The 10,022-nt window shown below is 42.8% G+C and overlaps 1 protein-coding gene across 1 annotated transcript; it reads left to right on the top strand.

Annotated features, from left to right (window-relative positions):
- The first annotated feature begins 6,930 nt into the window (after nucleotides 1-6,930).
- Nucleotides 6,931-9,322, top strand: lratd1 (LRAT domain containing 1). The gene is made up of 2 exons (XM_051408149.1): nucleotides 6,931-7,111; nucleotides 7,604-9,322. The coding sequence occupies exon 2, from the start codon at nucleotides 7,641-7,643 to the stop codon at nucleotides 8,427-8,429; it is 789 nt and encodes a 262-aa protein (XP_051264109.1). The 5' UTR covers nucleotides 6,931-7,111; nucleotides 7,604-7,640; the 3' UTR covers nucleotides 8,430-9,322.
- Nucleotides 9,323-10,022: the final 700 nt, after the last annotated feature.

The following is a 10,022-nucleotide window of genomic DNA, read 5'->3' as shown; positions in this document are numbered from 1 at the left end:
AATTACATTACCCACACATACCATACCTAATTTAATATATTTTATACTCCTATCATATCATTACATACATCATTGTACCTGTTTCATGTTATTGTATGTCTGTCCATGATGTCAATCTTGATTATCTCCTATTGTCACGCTATTTCACAAATAAAAAAAGAAAGAAGAAATAACAAACTCTTTCACTTAAAGTCCTCCTCCATTCAAAAGATTGAAGCCAGTGCACAAACACTGAGAATTGACTTGACAGTGAACTAGGAGACATTTTGTGTCCAGCAGGAAAACTTTAAAAATTAACAACATTTGCATATTCAGAGATTCTGGAATTGTTAATGCAGTAGAAAGAGTAGATTCTTTTTAAGGAAGGAAATTATACTTTTTGCAGATAAAACATATCACATGCACATTATTGTTCCAAGCAGACTATTCATATATATATATGTGTGTGTGTGTGTGTGTGTGTGTGTTTGTGTTTGTGTTTGTGTTTGTGTGTGTGTGTGTGTGTGTGTGTGTGTGTGTGTGTGTGTGTGTGTGAGTTTGTGTTAATAGGGTCCAGTTGCTAATGGTAGCTAATATTAGCAAACTTTGTAATTCCATTAGCTATAAATGGACATTACAGTGTCAGTCTGACTCTCATCCTGTCGTGCGCCTCAACAACTTGTGTTTACGTTTAAGTGACAATGCCCTCCAGTAACCATAGTAATTACGACAAGAGCAAAGACTTTAACATGGGAGACTGTTTGTTTCCCTTTTCAACATTTTTTTGTCAAAGCATGACCTCGATCATTTCCTAACCTTACAAAGTATTTATTACCATGACCATGTAACCATGGTGAAAAAGGTCCCCTTGTCTTTCAGTGTAGTCATGTATTGTCCTAGAGGGTTATTTATTTGGAGAGCTTTTAGCACATTTGCCACTGTGCAGAAGTTACATAACCTCACTTAAATATGATGGCTAAAAACAGCTTAATTTCTGGAAGTGGCTATTTGTGCATTATTAAGCGACGTTCCCATGCCCTTAACCATTTTTTCATCCTGTGAAATAGTTTTGAGATACATAGTTTTGATCAACAAGGAGAATCGAACATTAAAGACTTTCAAGAGGTGAAAAAATTAAAGAAAACAATTAAGCAGTTAATAAGCCATGTTTGGTGAGCAGAATATTGCCTGATCAATGCCACTGCACACTTCACTGAGCTACAACCTTCTGTCCCCTCAGCATATTGGACGTTACATACTATAATTTTGTGAACTACATAGGATCACACTGGGCTATAATTCTGTTCTGTCAATTCAGTACAGACGGATAGAATTCAGCATATCGGCCTTTTCCTGCACACACACGCAGGACTGTGAAAGGTACAAGTCTTTTCAGGGCAGAGTGACTATAGCAGCAATAACTTGAAGATGGAGAGGAGTCGAATCTGCAGAAGTTAACATTCAGGGCCACATCGATGGGCTTCAGATGTGTCAGATGAGGGACTCCTGAATGAGTCACAGTCCGCAGTCTGAGGACAGCAGATAAGACCTGACGGAAGACCTGCCTTTCAACAGGATACAGATGGAGTTGGAACAAAACACATGACACACACAACCTGTCCATACATACACACACATGATAGAAGCATAGTGTCAGACAAATCAAGAGAATTCAGGTGAATTATAAACATATAATTGTAAAAACATGGGAAGATCATGATTTAAAATATTGCACATGCTTTATTTAATGAATCACTCTGAATGCTTCAGAAGACAAAAGAAAAATTAAAAATTTGCTCAGAATTAAATAATGCCAAAGTCTAGATAAAACATTGTAAAATAAAATATAATCTGAACAGACGGCTAAACTTTAAATCTAATCTTAACTTTTTTTTTAGATGGATCTTGTGTAAAGACAAACACAGCATAACGGAGCTATTATGTATTACAATGGGAGGACCGGTTGTATTTGGAGAAGCGCGGAGGGAGACTTTTGGAACTGGTCTTATACAGAAACACTTTTGCCAACTCAATCCTTCATGTTGGCAAAATGAGTGGTTCGTGACCAAACTATTCCAATTGCCTCCACTGTTGAATTGCAAGATGTCTTGGGACAGCTTGATGCCATATGTGACTGCCTGGATATGAACCAGGGTCTTTAAGCCAGTAAAAGACTCTTTACTGAACATCTCTATTAAAGCTATACTGTTCCAAAACAGCAAATTTAGGCAAACATGCTTGGTTTGTTTATGCACTTTCCAAACCAAGAATCCAACCCTTGCCTTTATCACTTGTGGCAACATCCACCAGCTCTAAATGTCTCTCTCTTCTTGGAAAAACAGATGACGGTCTGCCATGATGGCAAACATCTTCTATTTATGGCACAATTAATATGCTAGGACAACCTAATTGATTTCCAGTAGGATTTTTGCCATTTATCTGGTTATTTATGCTGTAATTTTGGCCCATGTTCGATAAATAATGAAATTCCAAATTAAGGGCACTGACAGAGAGAGTATGAGAAATTAGATTGAAAAAGACTTTAGCATATTGCTGCAACAGCAAGACTGCAGTTAAAAACAAAACATGTCAATCTGAAAGACATTGTATCATATCACAAGGAGCATGGTGGCGAAGTGAGCAGATTAATTGACCATTTTGCAAGCCCTGCCCCTCTTAGTTACTGTTGCTGACTGTCAAGCTTTCCATTCTAGCACTGCACATATGCAGTTAACAATAATACTGGTGGCAGATTTTCCCTTTTGAAATTCATAGTAACTTTTTAAACAATTTATGTTTGATTTCACACCGAAATAAACAAAGGTAGGCTTCTCATTTCTAGTCGACAACTACAGATTTTTTTTCCCTCTTCTGAAATGATGATTAATGCCATGGATGTTGGAGAGTTAGATATATGACATTTGACAATGAGTTTGGCATGGTAATGTTATCTCACCAAATAAAGAGCAGGACAGAGCCACTATTGTTGTTCTAAACTCTGGGCAACACCTGTAAACCCACCAAATAATGTTGTTTGCTGATGACATGCCGCTTGTCTTTAGAAATAACGCATGGTCAACTCTTAATTCCCGATGCACTTCAACATTTGGAGAAGTTTGACATCACATCTGTTACTGTTATGACTGGACAGTCACAGTTTGGGGGAGGGGTTTATTGAACAGGCAATTGCTCTTGATTGATGGTCTTAAAATTAAGTCCCCATGTTGCTAAAGCATCCACCCAGCTCTTGAGCAAGGCACTTAACAAGATGTGAATATATGTTTGGAGCAAGGTCTTCCTTAAAAAGAGGGAAAAAAACATTGTTGTCAGCAAAACTACAATACTGTGTTTAAATAAATGTTTAAAAACATCATTTTAATCTGTTGGAATTGTGCCAGTACTGATTTTTAGATGATTGCTTATTATACTGTTTAACTAAGCAGACACAGAGCTTCATTGCTCCCCTTTCCTACCACGATAAAGACTATGCTCAGTTCAAGAAATAACACCCCAAAGGAAAGTCTTCACTGTGATTATAGATATGATGATGATGTTGATGGCTACCATCTGCAGCACCTAAGCACCTACAATCACAGTCACATGCCGGAGGGTATAATTGCTTTTATACATTGTTTTCCAACACAAGTGGCATCTGATTTTTTTCATATAATATAATATAATATATAATATCCAGAACACAAAAAATTTTGTTTTGCAGCTATGTCAGCATAAAATTGAAATAACATTCCTTCAGTCAGTTCAGTTTAAACTGAAACCTTGAAAATCTAAATGTCTGCAAGTTAAATTCTGATATATATCCATTGGGGAAAAAATACAATTACACCAAAATTCATTCCAGCTATATACACATAGCGCTGGTGTGAATAATTGTCATCTAGCATCAACGCAAGTGTCATTATGTACCCTGACACACACACAGAAGAGGTGATTGTAGAGTAATTGCAGGCTCTTCAACACCACAAAACAGTTTCTTACACTGGCCAACAGCTCTCCTGCAACTAGAAAAACACAGCAGCCAAGAACACTAATTTAATTTAAGGTGCCATATATTCATTCCAACAAAATGATATTCAGTTTCCTCCTGGGAGAAGATTTCGTGGTGGATCTTCTCCAGACTTTTCACTCTGTCACAAAATTGCCAGAGCGAGAATGCAGAGTGCACTGCTTCTGAAGACAAGGAACACATTGCAGGAGATCTGATTGGTTACGACTGAAGGTACACTTTTTTTTTCCTGACACTGCTCTGTAGCTAACCTTGCTCTCTGACCTCCCTGGAAAAGCACAAGCAAAAAGATTATTTTCCCCCGCAGGAATCAATAGAGTATTACAAAAAAGCTTACATTGTATTTTCTGCTACCTTGGTTTTTATATACAATGGAAACCAAGTACAAAAGGAGTATTTTAATAATTTGGCAATTTAGAGAATACAATGTTGAAATACCAACATCAACATCAACATCAACACCAACGAAGTGACATAGAGGTGATGCAGGTCTTGTTGATATGACATGTTGTCCTTTTCTGTGTGCTCCAAAACAAAAACAGGTGCATGCATACAGCGGAACAATTTTCCTCACTCTTTATTTCTATGCCAGATTCCATGCACACTAACACCTTGTGTGCCTCAAGGGTTTATGGGTTGATGTAGTGCCGTTTCTTCTCAAAAGAAACACCCTTTATAATGCATGTATATAACCAAAGCTTACTCAGTTTCACAGTCCATGAAAGTATGATCAGCAGCTGAGTGTGGCTGCATGCAGGGGTAGGAATAACACACATTATGGTGCTGTATTAAATATCAGCTTGTACAAGAGAGAAAAAGAGTGCTTAGATACATGGGTAATGTAGTGCATTTGTGTATTTGTGCATGTTTGCATGTGAGTCCGTCAGTCAGTAAGTAAGACGGGCAGAATATTTGTACATAAATTTGCGGACAGCTGAACGTGTGTGTGTGTGTCAGTCTGTTTTATCTGCATGGTATGGCGCTGCAGCGTATATGATTTAGTTAGTAATTAGGGAATAGAGACGTATCCAATTATTGGGGTTGTGAAATATCACCCTGTCTCAGTAGTTATTCCAGTACTGTCTGCTCCCTGCCTTATTATTACACTAGCTGCATATATGATTAGGTGTGTGCGTGTGTAAAAAAGAGAGAGAGAGAGAGGGAAAGAGACAGAGAAAGAAAGAGAGAGAGTGTAAATTCAGTATATGTGTGTGTCCAGTTAAGGCGGTGCCTACAAAGGAAACTCATTTCTGCTCATTGTAGATTATAGGTGGCAGGACCACATGCCCCTAGGAGCTGTAGCCAAAGCCATTGCTGACAGTCTCATGACACCTTTGTGTGTGTGTGTGTGTGTGTGTGTGTGTGTGTGTGTGTGTTTGAGTGTGTACGCCAGTGTACTGCCCATGGAGTGAGAAAAAATCCATCTTATATATATTTTTCTCTTCCTGTTTTGACTTTAAGTACGTGGCCACACACACCCACACAGAGGTAAGTACTACATCATAAACAAATCATACCGCTGTACATTAAAGGCGATCAATCAGATACAAACATACACTCCTGCTCTTACAAGGAAGTGCAAATACATAGAGGGACATACTTATGGCTGCATGGATGACTGTTTGTGTTTGTCCTTTGTGTGTGTGTGTGTGTGTGTGTGTGTGTGTGTGTGTGTGTGTGTGTGTGTGTGTGTGTGCGTATGTGTGTGTGCGTATGTGTGTGTGTGTGTGTGTGTGTGTGTGTGTGTAAATCTGCACAATCATATCTCACCTACTGAAAAAGCCACCATCCGCTCTGCCTGTCACCAGTGGAAACAAAGAACAGGGACCGTTTTATGTCAGCAACTGGAGAGCTACAATCTCCAACCATCTGGGAGAGATACTCTGAGGAGCTCTCTGGATGCTGCCAGGAAAAAAAACGAAAAGAAATAAAAATGAACAGATTCCGATGTGGAGGAAGACAGAGAAAACATTCACTCCACAGAGAGAGGTTCTAATATAAATGGTATGATGGCTATCTGCTCTGGGCAGTGGTGATGAAAAGAGAGGTGCGAGTGCAGACTGTGGATGACATAGTGTACTCACGTTCATCTTGCGAGCACAATAAGCAGGTATACAATATATTATGCATGCAAAAGTGAGTCACAGGCTGAAATTTGATTTGCATTTCATTTCAGTCATATTTTGTTCCTAGACACAACATCAATGCAAAGTAAAATATTATTGAGTGTGTATTAATCTCCCTGTAGACTCCTTTGTTTTGTTTCTACCTTGAACAGGAACACACACCTGCCTGCAGCCCCTCCCTTTATAGTCTCCACCAGGCACACACACACACACACACACACACACACACACACACACACAAACTGACAGACATGCGAGAACATGTAGATGTAGTGAAGCCATTGAACAATGTGTGGATAATTTACAAGTTTCACATGGGAACAGGAGGACAGAGGCCACTCTTGTATTCAGAAAGGTGGGAACACATTTGTCATGTCCCACAGCAACAGTGCGCATGCGATAAGGGTGCAATTTTTGGAGTATTTAAGATAGTAAAACTGTTTATACCACATCAGAGCGCAATGGAAACTCCCGCTTCTCTCATACGCTCGTCTTGAGATATGCAGCCTGTTATCGCTTCTGACTGTTGCCTTGAACTTGCGTACACAGACTACGCTGATCATGTAGAGAATTCCACAGCTCTCTGACAACAAAAACCATGCCACGGTAACAGCCGCCTATCGCCGCGAGCCGCCCTCCGCGCACCTTATTGGATCCTCTCATTGAGTGGCATATTCCTCCACGGTACCTATTGGCTCGGCGGTAATGGACGCGTGACTGTGCTCCACTAAGACCCACTGAAGGCGGGGCGGGCCGGCTAAGGCGGAGCTCTCCTTAGTACTTAAATGGAGCTGGTGCTGGAAGAAGTGAAGTACTAGCACGCACGACAGCCGGAGCGCCCGGTGCGCGGTGCGAAGAGTGACAGCCAAGTGTGAGAAGAGAGGAGGAAAGAAGAAGAGAGAGAAGGGGAGCAGGGGACCGTGCAGCCCTCTGTACTAATGGACCATAAGGATATTTAACCATTTGCCCGGGGAGCGCACAGGTATCCTCTTTTTCTCCAGTTTCTTTTCATCCTGCGCCGTGCGTAAAGACACAGGACTTGCCTTTATTCACAGTGCTTTCTCTTTCCTCGCTCTTAAACAGCACCAAGACTCACACTATTTTTCTCTCTTTTTTTTCCTTTCCTCGTTTCTTCTGCATGAGAACCGCGGGCTCTTTTACATTCCACTGGAATTAATGATTGGCTAATGGGTGTGAAGGGAGCAAGGGGCAGTGGATCATTGATTGTGTTAGTGTACTCTTTCGGCTCAATAACACGAGATAGCTCTTGCCCCTCTGTACAGGTGACTGCTCAGAAGTGTTGAGTGCTTTCTTAGCCCCCTCTCTATCTGTAGAGCAAAGGGATTTAAATGCAGCCAAGCGTTTGTGCATAATGTGTCTTGTTCTATGAAAGGTGTTTGTATTTTACGCTACTGACACCCCCCTCTCTATCTCTCTCTCCATCTCTCTCACCCTCTGGCACTATCGCTCTCAGACACCGCAGTCCATGCCTCTGCCTTGCCAGGTCATTGATGGGAAATCAACTGGATCGGATCACCCACCTCAACTACAGCGAACTGCCCACGGGGGATCCGTCCGGGCTGGAGAAGGACGAGCTTCGGGTCGGCGTCGCCTACTTCTTCTCTGACGAAGAGGAGGAGGTGGACGACCGCACTCCGTCCGACTGCGGCTTCACCAAGGACCATAGCCCGGCCGAGGAGGGACCCTTCTCTGTCAGTGAGGTGGAGTACTCTGCCTTCTGCTCCCAGGAATGCATCTTCTCCAAGCTGCGGGAGAACGAGGACTTGAATGTGTACTCGGCCAAAACTTTGCTGACTATGTGCAAACCGGGGGACCTCCTAGAGCTGGTGGCCACCGCGCAAGCCCCCCACTGGGCCATCTACGAGCAGGATGACCAGGTCATTCACCTGCACAAGGGCGAGATCCGCAAGGACAGCCTGCTTGAGATCAGCAACGGCCGCCACGGGAGGATAGTCAACAATCGGTACCGGTACCGACCGCTTCCCCCTGACCTAGTGATGCAGAACGCAGTGGGACACCTGGGCCTGAGCAGCGACGAGATATGCTGGACCAACTCTGAAAGTTTCGCAGCCTGGTGCCGCTTTGGGAAACGGGAGTTCAAAGCCGGGGGAGAGGCGCACTCAGCGGAGCAGCAGTATTTCCTTAAAGTGCATCTGTCCGGCAGCGGGGTGCACACTCTGGTCTTTCGCAGCCTGGAGGACATGATCCGAGAGAGGAGGCGAGTGGACGCCAGTGGAATTCTCAAAGAGCTGTCTTTGGTTAACGGGGGCAAGGAGTGATTAGGGATTCCGTTTGATATCCTCTCCTCCACCACCCCCCCTCCTTTCTCCACCCTCCCTCCGCTGCCTCTTCTCGCCAAAAGCGCACGGACGCACTGTTTTGCGCACACAAAAACGTTCTCGCACACACGCACACAAAGCACACGGACGCACACACATGCAAGGACCTGTTGGTTTTGGACTGTCTGCCTGTCACGTATGGACCCCGGGATGCGTCTGGACCACAGGCGCTCTGTGGAATTTCCATCAAATTGCAGTTGAGTGTTGAAAACTGAGAGAGAGCGGCCATATAAACAGACAACGCCCCTTCAGATTAGAATTCGTGCGGAGTGGGACACACGACTTCTACTAAACCCATTGCCCCGAACAGCAAAATCACCTTTACAAACCGCACATAGCGCACACGGCTCGGTTTGGTTTTCTGTTTAATTTCTCGGGATAATGGAATTGGCCCCTTCTCGGCGTAGGGCGCCTGCTGCGGCAGACCAGACGGTGAGACCGGGAGATGGAGAGATGGGGGGGGGGGGTGAAAGATAGGATCTGGGATGGCTCTCGAAAAAGTCACCCTTCTATTTTTTTACTGTTAGCTTTAAGACCGGGACTGACCATAACACAGATCAAGCCACTAATTCATAGACCTCTGACAGCCCCAGATGGCTACGCAGTTGCCTAAACAAAGCATTTTAGCTTGTTCAAGCTCCCCTTTTGCCATAACAAGAGTATTGTCATTTTCACAATGCTGTCATCCTGCTCCACAGCACTGGATGTATGTGTAAATTGTATTCATATATTGATTTCAATTTGAGTCCCTTATTTTTGTATTTAAGTTTAGTGGATTTAACCCTGATCTCTTTTTTTGGTTCAAATAAATGGAGGTTGGAATATGAAAATAATCACTTGGTCCAGCAGGTGTTGTTTGGTCACACAAACACATGATCTCTCACTCACTCACTCTCTCTCTCTCTCTCTCACTCTCACACATACACACAGAGAGGGATGTATGAAATATTGATGTTCTAGTGCCTCCTGACCTGCCTCAAGCCAAATAGGCTTCATATATCTGCACAGTATTTGGAAGCAGTAAAATGGTCATCTGCATCAAACCCATAAAGGCTTTATGAAAAAATCGATATGGGATCTGGGAGCTACAGTATAGGCAGCTGTATGGAGTCAATGGGAACGTGCAGTATTTGGCCATGGGCTGTTTTACCATGTGTGGGTTTATCCTTCCGGTATTCACATGTTCACAGGCCTGTTGAGCTCCCGATTATGTGTTGTTTTTTTTCTTCTTCACAGCAGCATTACTAAACTTAATGTGGTTTTTCAAATCATATTTTACATCTGCATTGTGAACAAGATGTCCTCCGTTTCCTGCTTATCACCAGGAAACACACTGTGTTGTTATGGCACCTGTGTTGTATGAGTCTGCAGTGGCTTTATCTCTGGATTGATGTTTTTACTCCTCTGCTATGAGAGTAAGACAGTGCCTTCCCTTTCACTCGTGATGTGTAGTATCAGTGGAGGTGGGATCAATCACCTCAGCAGTCCAAAGACGCCAGTCTACCTTCGTTTGTCTCCATACATTTGCTTAAT

This window comes from Dicentrarchus labrax, unplaced genomic scaffold (assembly GCF_905237075.1).
Source record: "Dicentrarchus labrax unplaced genomic scaffold, dlabrax2021, whole genome shotgun sequence".
NCBI classification, from domain to species: domain Eukaryota; kingdom Metazoa; phylum Chordata; class Actinopteri; family Moronidae; genus Dicentrarchus; species Dicentrarchus labrax.
The sequence above is the reverse complement of the archived record's forward strand: the minus strand, read 5'-3'. Positions and strand labels throughout refer to the sequence as shown.

Bases quoted from the DNA above. Each gene is read 5' to 3' on its own strand.
- lratd1 (XM_051408149.1), top strand. From the start codon at position 7,641: ATGGGAAATCAACTGGATCGGATCACCCACCTCAACTACAGCGAACTG.